The following is a 22,408-nucleotide window of genomic DNA, read 5'->3' on the forward strand; positions in this document are numbered from 1 at the left end:
ATAGTTGGCGAAGAGAACCTGAGAGGTGGGGGATTTGTTAATTGGTTGGTATCATAATATAAATCTGTGGCTTGGTGCAAGAAGGGCCAATGTCAAATTTTAACAATGTTCAGGAATTAAAATATTAAATTGGCCAATTTTTAAAATTTACATAAAAATTTTTAATTTTATGTAGAAACTCTAAAAATGCTATTACTTAATTAAATTTTATTTTATTTCACTGTATGGGTCTCATTTTGTTTTTAACTACAAATGTAAAAGTTTTATAACGACATTGGCCACTCAAAAAAAAAAAATTATTTGCTTTTTTTTGACATTGGCCATAAGTTTGATTGCAAAAAATATATATTTTGTTCATAAAATAACTTTATTTTATTTTTAATTCACAATTTTGTCTTTTAGTTTCAATTAAAATAAAAAATCAGTTCATAACATTATTATTTACTATAAAAATTAAAAATATTTCACTTTTGTATGTTTTACAGAATATTTTAAACTTAAAACAACCAATTTAAATAGCACTATATTTTGTATAAACTTAATAAAGAATAATTAATAAAGTACACTTATAAATAAAATTTAGAAATTTCAAATGTTATCACATAGTTTAATTTAACATAATAAGTCTTTATTTTCCTCTGAGATTTCTAACAAATCAGTAACAAATTAGTTTCACAATTTAAAGTATAACAACCTAATAAAATACACTTACAAATAAAATTTAGAAATTTAAAATGGTATCACATAGTTTAATTTAACATAATAAGTCTTTATTTTCTTCTGACATTTTTAACAAATTAGTAACAAAATATTTTAACAGTTTAAAGTATAACAACTTAATGATTAAAAAATACAAATTATTTGGGAAATAGTAAACACTATTTAAAAAATTCAAATCAGTCATCATTTTCTTCAGAGTCTTCTGCATTTCCTTCGACTAAATTAGCCAAAAAACTATCATAGTACTGTCTACTATTTGGATGAATATATGGTAAAAGTGATTGCAAGTCTTTTATTTTTTCAGCAGGTAATGGCAATGGCGTGGTAGCTATTGGTTTTAATACAAAATCGGTTTCTGTTGATTTCCTTAAGATTTTTTTACTCAAATTTAGTTCTAAAAAATCATTTTCATCAAATGAATACTTATAGGAAACGATACCAAGTGAATTTGTTTTATACTGCATCCATTTTATTTTATTCCATGATACAGGTTCATGCTTTGTATTAACTTTGCGATGAACATATTTAATCTTCAAAAGTTCTTTAAAATTTAAAAAGTCATTTTGAACCATTTCTGATACTATAATCGGTGGATTACGGTGAATCATTCTAATAAAATTTACCCAATCTCTTAGTACTTCAATACTGGCACATGACTTTTTTTTGATTTTTCAATTATAGCATGAATAGAATCTGCTTTCATGTGTGTGTGGCCAGGTTGCAAAAATTTATGATTAATTGTCATTTTTCTTCCTCTTGACTGAAATATTTTTACTACTTCCAAAAACATAACTGCCATGTATATATTGTGGTTTTGACCAGGACAACAGCAGTCACTGTATAAATTAACAATCTCTGTTTCTTCTTTTAATTCTTCAAAAAGGTGTTTAAAGATACAAGATGCTATTTCTTGACCCCCTCTGGCACCTATTGTTTCATCCCATAAGTAACAAATAGGCCTAGACTGGTTTTCAGATGTTTCATAAAGAGTCAAATTAAAGGTCCACAGTTGTCTTTTGTAAAATGATACTCTATTTAACAACATTGGCGTGGGAAGACATTTTTGTAGGTCAAATGAAATAGTTGTTATGTTAGAATTAGATAAACTTAGGTTCTTATCTTTTTCTTTTTCCTTATAAGATGCTTCAGCCATTTCCAAATGACTGTTTTTATTTGTTTCTGCTTCTACTCGAGTTTCATCATCAGTTGCAGTTTTCATTAACATTTCATACTTGTCACATTGATTGCAAGTGTCGTTATTTGGTTTTTTAAATGATAAATTATATTCTTCAACAAAAACTTTTCTATACATTGGCTCACTCTGGGCCTTTGTTTTGATATCCTCACAGTAATTTTTATACAATCGATACATTTTTAATATAGAAAGGTCTGGATTTAGATATTTTTTTTCTGAATGTGATCTTGAATAATGGCTTTCAAAAGAAGGAAACATATTAATATGATTACGTATAATTTGTTTGTCTTTTTCATCAGTTTTAATGTGGTTACTATGGTTGCCCCTATTATCTATTTTACACATCCCAGAATTGGTCAATCTTTTATTTTCAACAATATTTCTTACTTCTTTTAATGTAACACATAATGTTTTTAGAAACATAACTTGGCATACTTTTATATTAATTTCAGTCCCAGATGAAAGATAGTATGATCTTGTAAAATTTCTTCTACTCATCATTTTTTTATCATTTCTGAGCCTTTCCAATTTTTTATTTGTTTCAATAACCGATGAAGCTATGAACTGCATTTGACTATCTTTTGGAAGGTTATAGAAATTTTTAAAAATGTTTTCTCTTTGCTCATGAGTAAATTTTTCTGAGCATTTTAGTCTACAAGAACATGGTGGTTGTAAAGTTTTTTTAGCAACTAATTGTCCCTTTGTATTAACATATTCTTCACCTTTTGTTTTTTTTGATTTTTCAATATTTCTTACCCATGTTTTTGGATTACTTAAACGTTTTCTAGTTTTAGGACCCTCTTGTTTTTGACGTCCCCTTTTCTTTTGTGATATATTAGTACTAGCAGAACAACTCTGTATTACAGAATAATTTGTTTCAATATTGTTAATCTCTTGCTCAGTAGTAAAGTTATTATGACGTTCTTCAGAAGTGCAATTTTGTTCAATATTGACAGTACATTTTTCAGAATAAGCATCATTTTGTATTTCTGTGTTAATATTATCAATTTCGTTAATTTCAACACTAATTGAGTTGTCAGAATCCGAGTTAAATGAATAACTATCGATTTTATTTTTACATGGGACATACTCATCTGATGAATAATCATTGATATCAGTGATTGAATCTGAGTCAGTACTATAACATTCTTCTCCGTTTTTACTTGAATTTGCAGACGTTGAACCTGGTAAATTTATTACGTTATCATTACATAAAAAAAATTAACTTATACTTATCAATAGTTATAGAATAAACTTACTAGTTTGACACATTTGCATTAACCGTCTAGTTCTTGAATTCATAGTTTTGATTTGCATTTGATCACATTTTCATTTATAATTATTAGCTTATTACGTAGAAACACAGTAAATGGTAACACTTAGATTTTAGTAGTGACCAGAAAGTATGAAAAATCAAAAATATAATAATTTATTATCAATATAATCAAATAACGTTATCTGTCAGTAAACAATGTGAAAAAGGCCGAAGTCAGTTTGTACCACAATACCATTAGTCCTAACTACACATTGGCCATTTTTTCAATTAATAATTTTATTGATATCTAGCCAATGTAATGATAAGCCCTTTTTTCAAAATAATAGTTATGTTTAATGACGAAAATTAAAATGGCCAATCTTGAATGTAAGTTGGTCACACTCCTTCTAATACATTAGCCGTTTTATTAGAATATAAAAAAAGAAAAAACGAAAATATTGGCCCGATAATCTCAATTTCGTCAAAATATGACATTGGCCCTTCTTGCACCAAGCCACAGAAATGTATTATACCTTCTTCTAAACATTTGCTGTGTAGTAGTCGTCTTATTTTCCTCATGTTGCTTTTGTCAGGGAGAGATAGGTCTCCACTGGATATTTTTTCAGCAATTTTCAGGATCCATGGTCCACAATCATAGTTGTTTTCATGAATTGTAGTCTCTCTGAATATTGGCCATATGGATTTAGATCTACTTATACGTTGTTCATGTTCTATCATGAACTGTTGAAGCTATGTTATGTCCTTTTTATCATGACAATCCAGGCTGTCATTGCAGATTACTTCGCGATGTTGTATGTCTACCACTGCTATGATCCAGTGATTGTTGTTTATATATATTGGAGTATGTGCCATGGTTTTTGAGTGAAGATTTTCCTTAAATCTTGTGTTGATGGTGTCGAGTACACTTCTATCAATCTCAGGAATTGAAAAAATTGTTGAAAGCAAAAATTCTGTCTACAATTCTCTTCATTAATAGTTTCATGAAGCAATTTATGGTTTTGTCGTAAAGGATGTGTATGTGATGGAGACATTTTTGATACTTTAAACCTAGGAAATTAAGTACAATAGTTTAATATTTTGTTATTTATTGATTTAAAGGTGATGAATTGATTTTTTGTTGTTTTTAACAACATTTAATTAATTTAATTTACATTTGTATGACCTATAAGTATATTTTTTATAATTGAACATGTAAAATTTGTATGTATTCTATTTTAACAGGATGTATATATAGATTATATTAACAAACTAATATATTTATATATATGTCTTAATATTAATCTAATTGAGAAATTAAGTTATAATTAAAAATGTGAAATTTGACTGAATTTTTTTGATTAAAATTGATAGATTACATGATTTAATGTATGTTAACAGTATGTTTAATTAAATATACAATTTTAGTGAAATATTTAAACATTTAAAAAAATAAGTTTTACAAGAGTTTTTAAATATAATGAGTTAACATTAAATATTATCTTATACATATATGTTTGAAAAGGTAAATAAATATATTTTATTTATGAGTAATATTGAAATTAGGATTGAGGTATAATTTTGTGTTTACAGTTAATAATATACACTCAGTGGTTCTCAATCTTTTTAGGACCACGACCCAAATTTTTTTCCGAAAATCGATCGCGACCCCCTTAGTTTTACATTAACAAAATCAAAAAAGTAATTTCAATAAACAAATTTTTTCTATTTTATTAACTATAAAATAACTACTTCTTTATAATAAAAAAAAATAATAATAATACTAATATATAATAAATTTATAATAATTATAATACTTAATTAATAATTAGGCGAATGTGATGGATGCGCTTGTTTCCTGCAATCTTTGATAACAGCACCAACATCGACGTCAATTGTAGTTATTTTTAAACGCAAGGAGTGCGATAGTTGGAGTTTATTTCTGAGTTTGTTTTTTATTCCCACCATTGCCGAAAATCCAACTTCGCACAAGTATGAAGATGAAAAAGGTAGTAATACCTTTAAAGCCTCAGTTGAAAGAGTTGGGTAAGTTTGTTGAGCTGACAGCCAAAACTCAATCAAATGATTGCGGCTATATTTAAGTTTTAATGATGCATCTTCAGACAAATCAATGAGTTCTTCTTCAGCTTTTGTTGAGATTCCTGTGAGTGTGGCGTCCTGAAACGGATTCACAACCCAATTTTTTTTTTGGTATTTTTCTATTTCTTCAAAGAAGTATAATTTAAAGTTATCTTTCAATGAAATTAAATGCAAAGTGATTTGGTTAATTATGTCATCGGGAACTTTTATATTATTTTCGGTTATGAAAGTTTGAAATGTTTCAAAACAATCATAATTTTGCTTTTCAATGTTATTTTGCCATAATCTAATTTTTTCATGGACCGCAAATATATCGGCTCTTTCTGTTCCTTGTAAATATAAATTTAGTTCGTTCAGTTTCGAAAATATGTCGGCTAAATACGTGAGCTTCAAAATGAAATCTTCATTGTGTAACGATTTTGCCAGATCAGTTTTTTCTTTAAGAAACAGTGCAACTTCTTCACGGAGTTCCACAAGTCTTGTTAGTACTTTTCCTCTTGAAAGCCAACGTACATCAGTGTGCAAAAGAAGAGATTTATGAGAACTTCCCATCTCTTCACACAACCTTTCAAATAATCGTGATTGCAATGGCCTTGTCTTAATGAAATTGACCATTTTCACAGAAGTGTTCAACACGATTTTCAAGTTATCCGGAAGATTTTTCGATACTAAAACTTCCCTGTGAATATTGCAGTGAGTTNTCCCTGTGAATGTTGCAGTGAGTCCATGATGCATTCGGACTAACTTCAAGCATTCGAGTTACAACACTACTATTTTTACCACACATAGCTCTAGCACCGTCTGTACATAATCCGATACATTTTACCCAATCAAGACCTTTTTTATTGATATAAGTATTGAGGGTATTGAATATTTCCTCACTAGTACCACGTATAATTGGTTCACAAAATAACATATCTTCATGTGGTCCGTTGTTCCATATATAACGAATGAATACAAGCAGCTGACATAAACCTTGAACATCGGTAAATTCATCTAGTTGTAGTGAGAAAAATCTACTTTTACTGACTCTTTCAATCAGCCGATTTTCTGTCCATTGAGACATGTCATTAATTCTACGTGTAACTGTATCATTTGATAGTGGTATCATTTCGACGTCTTTTGAGAACTTGTCACCAAACATTACTCCAACTGTATCTTTTATTGCTGGCAATACTAAATTCTCTCCGATAGTATGTGGTTTGCCAGCTTTTGCGATTCGTAAACTTATCAGGTACGAAGCGTGCATAGCTTTTTCATTGAACTTGGTGAACTGTGTAATTTTTGTTTTGGATGTGTTCAGTTCTTTCAACTTTGTTTCGAAATAAGAGAGTGGTTTATCTATCAGATCAGGATGCTTAGTCTTAATATGCCGACGTAATTTATTCGGACGCATACTCTCGTTTGCAAGTACTTCAAAACACATTACACACTGTGGTCGTTGTTCATCATTATCTTCTTTCCAAGAAAAACCAATTTTTAGGTACTCTGAATCATACTTTCTTGTCTTTTTTTTTCGTTTTAAAATCGAAGTTGAAGGTTCACTTTCATCAGTTTCAACTTCTCGCTTATTTACCAACCATTTATACATCATATAATTTTTGTAAATAATCTGTCTCAGAAATAGCGCGCACAATAACACCAAGCAATCGATCGCACCAAAACGAACGCACGCGGTACAACACACTCATACACGTTCACGACACATAAACTAAAATTACAAGCCGGCGATGATACAGCGTAACGACTAACGGCTAACTGAAATTTTATAGACAACAGTTGTCTATAAAATTTACCGAGTACTGTCTTTATCGTCATATTTTATCGAAATATTTCTGCGATAACGACGTACCAAAAATATCCGTCCTTATAGTTCTTATATTACTTTATACTTCTATTATAGTTCTATAGTAGTATAGTCTATACAATTAAAAAAAAATAAATTTCTTACAATCTGTATAGTTAAAAAAACTTCTCGCGACCCCCCAAAAATTGACTCACGATCCCCCAAGGGGTCGCGACCCACAGTTTGAGAAACGCTGAGTTAGGCTATATATGATTTTTTTATAATTAGTGTTAAAATTATACAAAATAAAAGTTTTAAATCTATAAGTTAATTAAGTTTGAATCTAAAATTAAAAATGTCAATATTATATTTTAAGGTATGTAAAAATTATTTTTTTTTTGTTTTTTAAAATAATTAAAGTTATGTAAAATGAAAATTTTAAATATAAAGTTTAATAAATAAATATAAAGGTAAAAATACGAAAATTATATGTTAGAATATATAAAAAGAACGTTTTTTTTATAAATAATATTAAGTAGAAGTTCTAAATCTAAAGTTGATTAAATCTAAATGTAATAAATCTAAATTATTGCATCTTCTTGATGTGCATGTTTGTGGCATGTGACCTGCATTGGAATAACATTGTTCTAATGGAATGTTTGGTTTAAATTTATTTATTAATTTGTCTGATGTCTTTCTTCCCTTTGGGGTTGTAATTGGTGTTCCTATTAGCCCTGCCTCAACTGACAATCTATACTTCTTTAAAGTCAAATTTTTACCTTGATTATTGTCCCTGAATAAAATGAACAAATTGATCATTGAAACATCCAAAAAGTGAAAAAAATTCAATGCCACCATTTATGGCTCTTCCTATCAATTTCATAATATGATTTCAGCATATCAGCATAGTCCACATAACCCATATTAGTATTGTAGTCCTTAACAGTCTGAGGGCATTGAATTTGTAGTGTTTTGATGTTTATATTTATTACAAAAATACTACAATTAAAATTTATAATAATTANTGTAGTGTTTTGGTGTTTATATTTATTACAAAATACTACAATTAAAATTTATAATAATTAATACTTTTTAATAATGAAAAATAATTTTATACGTACATAAAAAAAGAGTACAAATAAAAAGTGTCACTGGATTGACGAACAGCGCGAGAATAAAAAAAATACACGGAGTGTTATCGTACTGCAGTACATCTAAGATAAAACATATAAACATATATAAACGCATTCATTGTGACATGTTATTTAACATCTTTGTTAATCCCTACATTACCCCCTTTCCAGTGAAAACGATAATTTTACGTTTAACATACATAGTTACAAATATCAAATATAAAAATACAAATACAAATATAAAAGTGATACAATTCACAATTTACAAAAACCTTACGGGGAGGCGGATGGTTCTTCCTGACTTGGTTTGTTTTGTTTGTATTATTGTTGGTCTTGTAGTTGTATTTCTCTGGTTTTGCTGGTTCGTTGTTATTGATAGATTTGTGTTATTATCTTCATTTTCGTTGAAACATGGCTTCAGTCTGTCTATTGATATGATACATTCTTTTTGCCTAATTAATAATTTAAAGGTTTTTTCGTATCGTTGAACAATTTTGTACGGCCCTTCATATGGTTGTTCTAGCGGTTTCTTGACCCGGTCGACCCGAACGAAAACGTGTGAACAGGATGCTAGATTTTTATATATAAAAACATTTTTACTTCCTTGGTTTGAAGTTGACACTGGGCGTATGGTTTCCATTGTTTTCTTTAGTGTTTCAGCAAAGGAACAAGGGTCTGTTGCCACTGATGACTGCATAAAAAACTCATTAGGTAATCTAATCGTACTTCCAAATACAATTTCTGCAGGTGTTAAATCTAGATCTTCTTTAATCACTGATCTAAGGCCCATAAGAACTGAGGGGAGTACATCTGTCCAGTGCTCAGTTTCGTAACACTTTATTGCCGTTTTAAGTGATCGGTGGAATCGTTCAACTAAACCATTGGCTGGTGGATGATATGCTGATGTACGTATTCTTCTAAACCCTAAAATTTGCGTTACTGCGGTGAACAGAGTAGACTCAAATTGCCGTTCTTGATCTGTTGTCAATCTCTCCATAACTCCATATCGAGCTATCCAGCCTTCAAATAACGTACGAGCTATGGTTTCAGCCGAAATATCCTGAATTGGAAAAACTTCTGGCCATCTAGAAAATCTGTCTATAGCGGTTAAACAGTAAGTACAACCACGTGACATGACCATAGGACCGATTATATCGATGTGTACATGTGAAAAACGATCACTCGGCACATTAAAAATATCACATGGACTTATAACATGTCGCGTTATTTTTGACTTTTGACACGCTAAACACGCACGAGTCCATTTCACACAATCACTGTTCATCGACGGCCACACGAAACGACTACTCACTAATTTTATTGTTGACCGTATACCTGGGTGAGCGAGATTATGTAGACAATTGAACACATTGCGGCGAAATTGTTTGGTAAGATACGGTCGTTGTCTACCATTAGAAGTATCGCAGTAAATATTTGTGTTCGTAGTGGGCATATTTACGAGCTCTAGTTTTATCGATAATTCCGGTTTTGACAATAACGACAATAGTTCTGCGTCTGCTAACTGGTCGTAAGATAACTTTTCATAATCTAGCGGTGGCGGTGCATTTATAGTTTCTATTCTCGATAACGCATCGGTCACTGTATTCTGTGTACCTGTTACGTGCCGTATTGATGTTGTAAACTGACAAATTNCGTATTGATGTTGTAAACTGACTAATAAAATCAAGTTGTCGTGCACGTCGAGGTGGTAATTTATCTGAGTGTTGTGTGAATGCGTATACTAACGGCTTATGGTCCGTAATTATTTCAAATTCACGGGCTTCCAGCATATAGTGAAAATGATTAATGGCTTCATATACCGCAAGAAGTTCACGATCGTATGCACAGTATTTTTTTTGTGTTTGGTCAAGTTTGCGAGAGAAAAAAGCAAGTGGTTGCCAAACGCCGTTTTTAAATTGTTCTATTACTGCGCCTATCGCCATATCTGACGCGTCACATCGTAATTGAATATTCGCGGCCGGATCTAGATACGATAATGTTGTGGCTCGCTTTAAGTCTTCTTTAGTTTTCTCGAACGCTCCCGTTGATTGATCGGTCCATACAATTGGTGTTTTGTCATTTTTTTTTGCTGTTTTTAAGATAATCGTGAAGAATAGCTTGTGTACTTGCTGCGTTTGGGATACAACGGCGGTAAAAATTGCACATAGCCAAAAAACGTCGAAGCTCTTGTACATTATTCGGCCGTGGATATTTGTCTATCGCTTCCAGTTTTTCAGGATTTGGTCTAAGACCGTTACCCGATATGATGTATCCTAAAAATAGTACCTCTTCTTTTCCAAATATACATTTATTCGTATTTATCACAATGCCGTACTCACTGAGTCGTTGTAATACACGTTCGAGGTGACTCAAATGCTCTTGTGTTGAAGACGATGCAATTAAAATATCGTCCAAATACACTTCACAAAAATCTAAGTCTTTTAAAACACCGTGTATGAAACGCTGAAATGTTTGAGCTGCAGTTTTAAAACCGTATCCCATCCGAACAAACTCAAATAACCCAAAAGGTGTTGTAATAGCTGTTTTTGGAATATCGGACGGTTCTATTGGTATATGGTTAAAAGCTTTAACCAAATCGATTTTTGAAAAAATACTTTTATTTTGCAATCGCTGTGTGATGTCTTGAATGTGTGGAATGGGGTATCTGTCCGGTAATGTGACTGCGTTTAACCTACGGTAGTCGCCGCACGGTCTCCATTCACCGTTCTTCTTTTTTACTAGTTGTAATGGGCTGGCCCACGGACTATTTGAAGGTCGGCATATGCCCTGTTCTACTAAATAAGCAAATTCTTTTTTTGCGATCTCTAGTCGATCCGGAGGAAGGCGTCTTGGTTTAGCGAAGAGTGGTGGTCCTTTAGTGATGATATGATGTGTAACGTTATGTTTAATATCCATTGGGATCATGTTTGTTCTTAATACTTGCGGAAATTTTTTGAGTAACTTACTGTACGCTGAATCGTCTTTAAAAGCGAAGATGCCCGAGGATATCGTCTTTTTAACTTTTCCGGCGGTGGCTAAATTGGTATTTTCATCAATTAGGCGTTTACTTCTTAAGTCCACTAATAAGCCGAAGTAGTGGAGAAAGTCAGCACCTATAATTGGTTTACTGACTGCTGCGACAATAAATTTCCATTTAAAAACACGTCTTAAACCTAAATTTACAGCAATTAATTTGTCACCGTATGTTTTTATTATTGACCCGTTGGCTGCGAATAAAGTAGGGTTACCATCTTTTATTTTATTGCGTTTCTGCTTAGGATCTGCTGGCCAAACCGAAAAGTCCGCACCAGTATCAATTAAGTATTGAGTTTTTGTTATTTTATCAACAATAAATAGACGACGAGATTGAAACTCACTACCGTCGGTCGTCTCGACAGTAGATCGTTTATAGTTTTCCGACGTGTGCTGGTATTTACATGGTGGTTTGCATTTAGTAGTCTTATCTTTGAATCAGTAATGATAATAACATGTATCATATCGTGGTCGTGAATTGTCTCGGCGCATAGGTGATTTTGAGTGACGCCTATTGTAGCTACGAGAGTTGCTGTTGCTAAGTCGCTCTACTGCTTGTGCGAGTGCTGCGATCTGGTGTTCCAATTTTCTTATTGTCGTTGCATCGTCAGCTTGTTCATGTGACTGACGGTTTGTGACCTTGTCACTAATGTTGGCAATGGAAAAACAATCATTTCGGCTGTCNTGGAAATGGAAAAACCATCATTTCGGCTGTCCGATACTTCGATAATTTTATCTGCCATCGAAGCTAAGTTATCCAACTTGTCGTTGCTAGCTGAAATGATAGTTTTTACCTGATGTGGTAACCTTTGTATCCATAGTGTTTTGAGTATTTCATCAGTTACTTTTCCATTAGCTAGTTGACGCATTTCTGAAAGAAAATGGGATGGTTTTCGATCACCGAGTTCGGCTTCGGTCAGTAATTTTTTAAGCCGACATTGTTCAGATTCGGAAAATCTTTCAATGAGCCGGANTTTTAAGCCGACATTGTTCAGATTCGGAAAATCTTTCAATGAGCCGGGTTTTTAATGCTTCGTACATTTTCGTTTCTGGTGGATTGAGTATTATGTCACTAACTTGAGCAAGAATTTCACTTTCCATAGAGGAAACAACATGATGAAATTTACTTGTGTCAGCTGTAATTGTGGTTGTATAAAAAACGGATTCAATTTGTTTGAACCAAAGTTCTGGGTTGGTGCGCCAGAAAGTTGGGATTTTAAATGCTCGCGTTGAATTCATATTGGGCTCGCCGTATTCGATATGGTCTCGGCCATCATTACCGGTCGCATCGTCACGCACACTTACTATCGCACTATCGGATTTGTTGTTCATTTTAGAGGTCACCAATTTGTAGTATTTTGATGTTTATATTTATTACAAAAATACTACAATTAAAATTTATAATAATTAATAATTTTTTAACACTGAAATATGATGTACATATACATAAAAAAGAAAAGTACAAATATTAAGTGTCACTGGATTGACGGACAGCGCGATACTAAAAATAATACACGGAGTGTTATCGTACTGCAGTACATCTAAGATAAAACATATAAACATATATAAACGCATTCATTGTGACATGTTATTTAACATCTTTGTTAATCCCTACAAATTTTATTAGTTGATCCATCTTTATTTTTTCTTGTACACGATGTGATATGATCAGGATTATGAAAGTATTGATAAAAATTAAATACAGCGGTTATCCCTCCATTTGATCCACGACACTCCTGTTGTAGATATACGTCTTTCACTATCTCCTTTTTTAAATTTTTTGTGACTTTATTGGTTTTTTGGTAAACATTTTCTATTAAAACGAACTGTACCTCACCCATAAATACCGTCTTGCAATAATTCTTCAAGAAGTTTAAATAAAGTAAAAAAATTATCGAAGTAGATACAATGATATATGTTCTTTATGTTCAGTGTCAAATCTTGTACAACACGTTTTCCCAGACTGTTTTCCACAAAATCTGTTTTACCTGTGTAAATTTGGAACTCGCCTATATAATCAGATTGATCTGCCCGGATCTACACTTTATACCATTTTATAGGCTTCATGGACATGTATTGTTTGATAGAATGTCTTCCTTCGATCAAACGTTTTTGATAAACAATCTTTTAGTGGCCTAACTTTGTAGAGTTTATTATAATTAATCAGGGTGTGAAAAAAACCAGGTTTTTTAGGAAAAAACCCAAAAAACCGGGTTTTTTTGGTTTAAACCAGGTTTTTTCGGTTTAAACCAGTTTTATTCCCATATGTTATCATTTGTAGTACATATAATATATTTTGTAATAAAAAACATTGCAAAGAATAATTTTATAAAATATAACTCATACTTCACCAGAGAATAATTAAAAAAAAAAAAACTAACTGAAATCACTCTAAATTTTGCTACATTGATGTTTAAAACATTGATATATAGCATTGTTTTACAAATCAAGAATATCTAAATTAGGTAAAATGTACTTACCAAGTGTATAACTGAGAGCATAGTAGTACATGGCAGAATTGATTAAAACTTTGATAAGAAAAATATTAGAAATAAAGATTTACAGAAATGTTAATCACACAAAGTAACAATAATATTTATTTATTTAACGATTTATTTAACAGAAATGCCAGTTTGGCAGCCTTTTCTACCCCTTATTGATTCCTCAATTTACTGTGTACAAAACCAAAGGTAGAAAAAATTCTTTCAACACCCGCAGATGTTGCCTTTGCAGTCATGAGTTGTTCTATAACTAATAGTTCTTTTGATGAAATGCAGTCTTTTAAAGTCGACAAAGACTGCCACCAATGTAGAGCATCCACTTTGTTCACAACTTTATCCTCAAATAACGGCCCATTAAATGGCTCTGCGCGAACAATGAACTTAAGGAGAATAGTTATTAAAGATGTGTCTTCATAATTTTCTTTGATGAATTGAATAGCATTATTTTTTTCTTCTGTGGATAAGTTTTCTGGTCGAAATGTTGGGGACAAAAGATAAGCTAAGAAATGTACTGGTGTCAAAGCTTGGTCATACCTGTTTTTGAAGGATTTATTAATGACAGATTTCTTGCAATTATCAAGGACTTTGTTTTTCTTTAAGTCTGTTTCCAACTTTTTCCATATATCGACGGCTTCAGCGATACTGCAGCTATCTTTCTGTATTTGGTCTAAAGCAATTGAAATTGGTTTCAAGCGAAGCAATAAGTCTTCCACATTTCTTTTAATACTCAAATTCATGACCTTTGATCTTATACTTTCATCAATTGCAACTCTATTTTCATCTACAATCTGCATTAAAATCGGCCAGTTCTTAATGTAACTCTCTAAAGAATCACACATGGTGTTCCACCGCACCTGTGAGGGTAAACTTAAGCCAACAGATTTGTTTCCTTTACTTTCATTGAATTTTGCTCTAGCAAACTGATTATTACGAAAATATTTATTTATCTGTACTACATGTTCTGTTACGCTCTGAATTTCTAAATCTTTTGATAGAAGACTTAAAATATGTGCTGAACAGCCATAGCACACTACTTCAATGCAGTCTTTCGTTTTTAATGCTTTTCTCATACTTGCCATATTAGCTGCATTGTCAGTAACAAAACTGCGAATACGGCAGTTGAATTTGCCTTGAATATTCTTTATGGCAGTAACTGCTAAATCTGTTAAATTTTCACCAGTATGGGGTGTTCCGCTAGTATCAATAGTATCCACTAGGTATACAATGCCCTCCATAGTAGTTACACAAATACAAATAATAGGTTAATTATGCACATTAGACCACCCGTCCAATGACATACACAAAGTTTTATTCTTTAAAGTGTCATGACATTTTTCCATTTCTGATTCATAAACTTTATTCAGCAAATTTCCACTTAAATCTAATTTACTGGGTGGAAAATATCCAGGACGAAGTATCTCCATTAATTTTTTTAAATGATTATTTTCTACACTACGAAAAGACGTATTAGTAGCATAAAAGTATTTGGCAACATGACAGTCAATTACTTCTTTCTGGCTTGATGACGTTTTCACTACAAAAGAAGACAAATCTAAAATTTTCAGCTTTTTCTCCGGTACAAGTGGAAGAGTAGAACAGGGAGGTTTACGTTTCAAGTTGGATGGACCTGGAAGGCATAGACTGCTTTCAGTATCTTATCCTGTCATAGTGGTACTACTTGTTGTAGTAACTTCTACTTGAGCATCTAAAAAAAATAATAATTGCTGAGTTTGATAAACTTTCTTTCAAACATTGAGTTTTATAAATAATGAAATATATTTTATAAATTTTAAAATCCTATTAAAACATTGTTTTGTTTTCATTATCACTGTACTGTTACTCAGGGGTGCAGAATATGTACGATCCGGCGATCTAAGATCGGGAAAAATTTTAGCAATCTGGGGAAATTCTGCGGAAGACTTTACAATTGATATAGATTTTAACAATGAATTCCTAAATTTCTGCATAAAAATTTTTCTCAACAATAAAAACAACTATAATTTTTTAAAACAGAGACTTGTATATTGCAAAATTTTCTATTTCTGTGATAATACCGAATTTATGTCAAGACTCATATTGTAAAGTTTAGGGGAAATTTTCATACAGATTGGGGGAAATATTGGGAGTAAGAACATTTTCTGCACCCCTGCTGTCACTTATACTGGCTACGTGTGGAAAAAAAAAAACTTGTTATCTAAGCATAAGCACTTTCAATATTGTACGTAAATTGTTCTATATTTAAAGTTGTGTAATGTTTTAAAAACATTTTTTTTTAAATTTCATATCAGTACTTTCTTCTAAGATTGTTCTTGAGTTGTTTAAAATTGTTCTTGAGATGTGTGTTTATGTATAAAATAAAAATAAGAATGATAAAAATAAAAATAAATAATTATTGTAAGTAATATGTGAATAAATAACAATAACTTCTATTATGAAAGTCGATCACTTAAAAATACACCCTGTGAAATAATCAGAATAAAATCAATAAAAATAAGCTTAGATGTTATGAATTACATTTTGTTTGGATCAATGATAAGAATATTCATATCACTTTAAATTTGAATACTGAAAATTGTAAAATGTTTTACTAAAATCACAATACTTAATATATTGTGATTATCTGCTGACAACAACATCATGAACCTTTAGTCTTATATCAGTAAAATATAAACATATCAACCTATTGCAACCAGTAAAATATCAACATATTGCAATATGCATGTTAGAAAGGAGATTAGAATTGACAATGTCCATTCAAGGTTTAAGTAGACAACTAGGGAATTAAAAAAAAAAAAAACATGTTTTCAAATGTACAAAATCAACCTGTTGTCTCCATAACTTCAACTTTATTTACATTTAATATATTTTTATTAACATTTGTGAACAGAATTATCTAACTGAAGATGAAGATAATTAGCATATAGTTGTCATGTTCATATTCTTAAAATTCATTTCTTATAATTTTACAAGCATTTTGATTATAAATTACCTATTTAACCAAGAAGTAAAACTAAGAATTAAAAAATCTGTCAATAGAACAATCTGAGCAAAAATATAGTACTAACTATTTAAAAAATGTTTTTGTTCTCAAAATATTTACATGTAAACTAGCTAGTATTTTTGATTATTTAATTAATAAAAATAATAATAATAATAATAAAAAGGAGACTTACCAACAGAATCATGATCAGAGTCTGAAGCAAAAGATCCACAAGTTTCTAGATGTTTTTTCATTCTTCCAACTTGGCCTTCCATTTCTTTATGACATCTTTTGCATTTAGCCCTAGAGCCTTTCCTCTTATCATTTTTTACTTTATCAAAGTACAACCAACTCAAATCTCTTTTCCTTCCACCACTAGACATTTTATGTTATAAAAAAATTTAGTTTAGATCATGGATAAGAATACATAAGNAATATTAAATTTTTTTTTTTTTTTTTTTTTTTTTTTTTTTAAAGGGAAAAAACCAATTGGTTTAAACCGTGCACACCCTGTAATTAATATCGTTTTTATTAGGTTGTAAACTATTGTCACATAAATGTAAATGAGCTAAAAACCCAGAAAATCTATTGACAGGCATTAGTGATGATATGTACTGATCTCTAAGTTGAGGATTAGCCGACCAGTAATCTTTGTAGGATGGACACTTTTTGATACCCATTAGAATATTTATTGCTAAAAATATTTTCATGGATTGTGAAGTCACAGATTCAAATGGCTTTTGTTTTTGATGAGCATAAAATTTAGTATTAAAAACTAGGCCATTAACCAATTCATCATTAAAGAGACACTTAAAAAACTCAAAGGATCTTCAGTTCCCCAATGGTAAATTAGGGCCACCTTTTCCTTGAAATGGCAGGTAATCAGGCATTAAACCATGTTCTTCCCATATGCAATTTATATTCTGCAGTCTGTTAGCTGATGAACATTATCTGGGTCATGTATAATTTGTTGAACATTATTCTCGTCCTAAAATATATTAAACATATATATTATAAAAATAAAGATGGAACTTGGCCATATAGATGTACCTATATAATTACTTTCCATAACTACATCCTCATTAGTATGTCAAAATTGTAAATTATCACTTGGAACATTAATGGCAGTTACATTTTCATACATATAATGAGTAGAAACTTCTATATGGGAACTTCAATCGTTCTAAAATATTCCATTTAATTACTTGAAGAACAAAATATTCTTCATCATCATTTACTATCGATCCACCATCACTAGGTATTGATTCAAATATTTGAAACAATCCATCGTGAGACAAATTTTCAATATCTATCACACTATTATTGTTCATTTTGGTACACTATTGACACTACCTATAAAATAAGAATAAATATAATACCGATTCAAAAATTAAATTTATAATGTAATATAATAATTGTTAAGTATTTACTTCATCAAAAGTAATAGTTTTGCTAGAGTTTTCGATTTAAAATCATATTCAAATACAAAAAATATATACAAAATTTTCACAGCGTAAAATGTGCAAATCATTTTGTTGTCAATCATTAACAATTGAAAATAGAGCGATAAAACAAAAAACAAAATATACCACCAAATTATTTAATAGTGGTTGGTTTCAATAAGATATCACAATTTGTGAAAAGGGTAAATTTAATTCTAAAATTTAAAATATCAAAATTATATGTAAGAAGAATGTTTTTGTTGTATAGGCTAGGTTCACATGGACGCGCGTTAGCCCGCCACAAAACGCGCGTATGATCGTTCAAATGGCTGCATATGCTACGCGCGTCGAAGAAATAAATAAATAATAAGTTTCAAAGTTAAAAATATTTTAGTACAGTTCAGACGTACATCGAGAATGAACGTAGTAGATGCTGTATGTTTGTGAGTCGTCCACTAAAGAATAAGAAGGCAAATAAATATAGTTTAAAAAAGCACATCGAACTAAAAAGTTAAAAATAATTTTTAAAATAAACTTAAAACAAAAATGAACGAAAAATACTAGTGCTATTATAAAAAAAAGCATGGGCGCTTTATGTCATATTTTTTGTATATTGAGCGCCCGACGCTTTTTTCACAGCGACGTGTGTTTGGATGTTCTTTACAAGCATCATGATCAACACTTTCTTCGGTTTCCCTTACCTTTTTCGAATAAAATGGTTCTAACAACATTGCGAACTCTGTAAGGTTCATGTTCGCAATATTGTAGTCAGGATGTAACAGACGTTTTTTATATCTTTCAAAGATATTGCTACAATTGCCAGTTGCATGTCGACTTTTTTCGAATTGTAATATTCTGTAACGCTGTTCTGGCTTTCTTGTGTTCAAAAAAATGCAGCTTTACGAGCTGTCTCGTAATGGGATATGACAAAGTTGATACGCACATTGTGCAGCCGATACTTGTCGTTCATGAAGAATCTTCATACATATTCTGAACAGTTTGCGTGAAATATCAGTTTCTTCACGTTAAATTTGCTGTATTGCTTGTGCAATTCCAGAATCTACGCCTTCAGGTTCTGCTTTCGATAGATACTTTGCTATATAGCATGGGTGGCCACTAACCTTTACTCAGGGAGCCTCAAATTTCTGAAGCTGTTTTAAGGCGAGCCACATTGTTTGGAGATGAATTTATGGTTAATAAGTTAAAGACACTTTTTAATTTTAAAAGAAGAAACATTTATTGTACTCTACTTATTTATAACATTCAATGTTAACTTAATGTTCAATTGCTTTTACGAGTGTTCATTTTAGCTGTGAGTTGTTTAAAGTTTGGTTTATAATTGGTAAGCGCAGTTCGCACGAGTTCACTCAAGTGTTCATCAGTTAGTTCAGATCGATATTTAGATTTAATGAACTTAAGTGTTGAGTACAGTGATTCACACACATATGTAGTGCCAAATATTGAGATTAGTCTCTTTGCACACAATTTTGTTAGAGGGTATTTTTCTTCTGGAACTTTCTTCCAAAAATCTATAGCTGAAATGCCACTTCGTTTTAGTCCTTTCAGCCCTTCATCCTCTTGTAATTCTAGTATCTCCAACTCTACAGCTGCTGTATCATTTGTAATTGGTGATGAAACAGGACAGCCGTCGTCCATAACATCAACACCAAATGGGTTTTCCAAGAATGAAAATGAAGGCTTGAGCATTCTCAAATCATTAAATCTGCCATTGATTTCTTCAGCAAGACCAGATAATTTACATAAATAATCTTCAGTTTCAACTTGAACATCAGGATTGCTTTCAATAATTTTCTTCAAACATTTGAAGTGAGCAAATGTCTTAGTCTCAAGATCTTTCCGAAAGAGCCTTAACTTGCTATGAAAGCTAAATACACTCTGCGCTAAGTCAGAAATAAGTTTTTCTCTTCCTTGTAGTGATATGTTTAGGGTTTGTAAATGCTGAACCACATCTGTAAAAAAAGCCAAATCTAACAACCACTGGGGGTCATCAAGTTCTGGGAAAGATTTTTCTTTTTCTCGCATAAACTGTTTTATTGGATCAAGTAATTGAAAAAATCGGTCAAGAACATTGCTTACTGATAGCCATCTAACTAAACAGTACCATGATACATCATCAGGAAGCTCGTCATTGTCCAAGCCCTCTAAGAAGGATTTGAACTGTCGGTGTGTCTTAGCACTTGATCGAATGTAGTTAACAATTTTTAAAACTACCTGCATAATCTGGGGATATTGAAAATACTTTGCAGCTAAATGTTCCCTGTGAATAATGCAATGTACAGGTAGGAAATCAGGGTATGATGTATCCTCATTTAAGCCCTTGTTTCTTACCTGCCATAGCTGGTGCACCGTCGGTAGCAATGCTAACATTACTACCTTTAGGCACAGAGTTCTTCAATAAAACACCATCCAGGGCTTCTTTAATATCACAACCACGAGTAGTAACATTCAATGTAACCAGGTCTAACAGTTCTTCCTCAACCTCCAAGTCTTTTGTCACGTACCTTACAAATATGGCTAACTGGGGTTTATCTTTGACATCTGTAGATTCGTCCAAAGCCAGACTAATTGCTGAGCACTCACTTAAATTTTGTTGTAAATTGCCAACAATATCGCCACTAATAACAGAAATTCGCCTCTCTATTGTATGTCTAGCAGCAGGCATTTGGTCTATCAATTTCTGCAATTTTTTATTTTCAGGGTCTAAAATAGAAACAACTTGTGACATATTCTTTTTAATAAACTCTCCCTCTGTGTAAGGCTTCTTTGCTTTTGCAATATTAAAAGCCAAAACTAAGCCAGCCTCAGTTGTCAAATCTGCTTCTTTTGTAAACATTGACATAACCCTGCTCTGACAATCAAGTTTTTCCTTTAAGGATTTTAATTTAGTTTTCCTTAACTGAGAACCAATAGGAAAATCTTTACAGAAACCACCGTGGTTAGTATCATGATGGCGTTTTAAATTACTGGCTTTGAACTGTGACAAAGTGGTTTGACACAAAAGACACATTGGCTTACAGTTTCTTTCAACAAAAACGAATTCTTCCTCCCAGTCTGTATTAAAAATTCGATTCTCCTATTCATATTTACGCTTCTTAGACAGCATTGTAATGTAACTATTTCAACACTAGCACTTACACAACTGAACTCAAAACAGCAACACAGCACAAACAAAAATAATGTTACTAGCTACAGCGTATGTAAGCAGCGGTAGTGCGACTGGCTACTGAGTACTGACTGACACTGATTGTCGTGACTCGTGATGCCACTACGTCAGAATGTACTCGTACACCGTTGCCATATCGACACATAGTTTGGTGTGTATGCAGTGTTGCCAAGTCTACAAAAAAGACTTGTAAACAAATGTTGAGTTTTGTAATGCTTAAAAGACTTTCAACCTGTACATTGCATTATTATATTGTTTTAAATCAGTAATATTTTTACTCTGAACTCAGGTTCGAGGGCCGCACCAGATTAACTCAAGAGCCGCATGTGGCTCGCGAGTCTCGTTGTGGCCACCCCTGCTATATAGTACGCTATCACTTCGTTTGATCCATACAACTAAATATCCATGTTACCTGTCCATAATCTTAATAACTCTGGGTGATAATTATTTACCCACGCATCTTCCTTTCGACGCTTAAGTAAACAAATTTTACCTCCGTTACGAAGAAAATCATCTGAAGAATGAGACACAATTCGTGTTTCGTTACATTTTTAACGTGGAAAGTTAAATCGACATCTTACTAAAGTATTATTTTTTGTACAAGTATGTGTATGCCGATGAATTTGACATTTCTTAACTAGATTGTGAAACTTTGAATCTTCTTCTTCTGTAAGCATTCTACAGCAACAGTTACAATCAAGTAGAAGTTTCCCTTCTTCTGAGTCAAACTGGATGATTTTTAATCAAAATCACCATATGAAGGCGAGGACTGCCTCGATTTTGGAACTCAATACGGCACCAATATTTTTCACTTTGCCGCCAAATACGTCATCATTGTTATTTTATAAATTTCATCAGAGCATTTACTCTAACAATGAAATGTCAACTCTAAATTACTGGCTTCTTTTCGATAAGTCTTTCAGTCTCATAAATGTCGAGCGTATTAGGATCAACATCAGGTCTACCATCAACAATTAACAAATTTTTTCGTTGAGATCACTTGAGCTAAATGTTACAAAGTAGGATGGAGCTCCTAAACATTTGATTTGAGATAATAGCTTGTTCAAAACTGATCTCCAATA

At 31.7% G+C, this 22,408-nt stretch overlaps 3 protein-coding genes and 1 pseudogene across 4 annotated transcripts; all 4 read right to left on the reverse strand.

The window, feature by feature from the left end:
* Positions 1–1,336: 1,336 nt before the first annotated feature.
* LOC126900695 (uncharacterized) lies at positions 1,337–18,253 on the reverse strand. 2 transcript variants are annotated; one of them, XM_050676610.1, is made up of 3 exons: positions 17,906–18,253; positions 3,175–4,238; positions 1,337–3,099 (listed from the first exon to the last, which is right to left on the reverse strand). In XM_050676610.1, exons 2-3 carry the CDS (start codon positions 3,230–3,232, stop codon positions 1,352–1,354), a joined length of 1,806 nt encoding a protein of 601 aa, XP_050532567.1. In that variant the 5' UTR covers positions 3,233–4,238; positions 17,906–18,253; the 3' UTR covers positions 1,337–1,351. The 2 variants fall into 2 exon arrangements, with proteins under 2 accessions (XP_050532567.1, XP_050532563.1); XM_050676606.1 differs by lacking the exon at positions 17,906–18,253 and adding an exon at positions 8,446–8,927.
* On the reverse strand, positions 4,989–7,367 carry LOC126900832 (zinc finger BED domain-containing protein 5-like; annotated as a pseudogene).
* A 1,068-nt stretch (positions 18,254–19,321) lies between the features above and the next one.
* LOC126900790 (general transcription factor II-I repeat domain-containing protein 2-like) lies at positions 19,322–20,242 on the reverse strand. The gene has a single exon (XM_050676730.1). The coding sequence runs from the start codon at positions 20,183–20,185 to the stop codon at positions 19,424–19,426; it is 762 nt and encodes a 253-aa protein (XP_050532687.1). The 5' UTR covers positions 20,186–20,242; the 3' UTR covers positions 19,322–19,423.
* A 226-nt stretch (positions 20,243–20,468) lies between these two features.
* LOC126893616 (zinc finger BED domain-containing protein 5-like) lies at positions 20,469–21,170 on the reverse strand. The gene has a single exon (XM_050663991.1). It carries the CDS (start codon positions 21,168–21,170, stop codon positions 20,469–20,471), a length of 702 nt encoding a protein of 233 aa, XP_050519948.1.
* Positions 21,171–22,408: the final 1,238 nt, after the last annotated feature.

The sequence above is a fragment of the Daktulosphaira vitifoliae genome, unplaced genomic scaffold (assembly GCF_025091365.1).
Source record: "Daktulosphaira vitifoliae isolate Bord-2020 unplaced genomic scaffold, ASM2509136v1 Scaffold_1, whole genome shotgun sequence".
NCBI classification, from domain to species: domain Eukaryota; kingdom Metazoa; phylum Arthropoda; class Insecta; order Hemiptera; family Phylloxeridae; genus Daktulosphaira; species Daktulosphaira vitifoliae.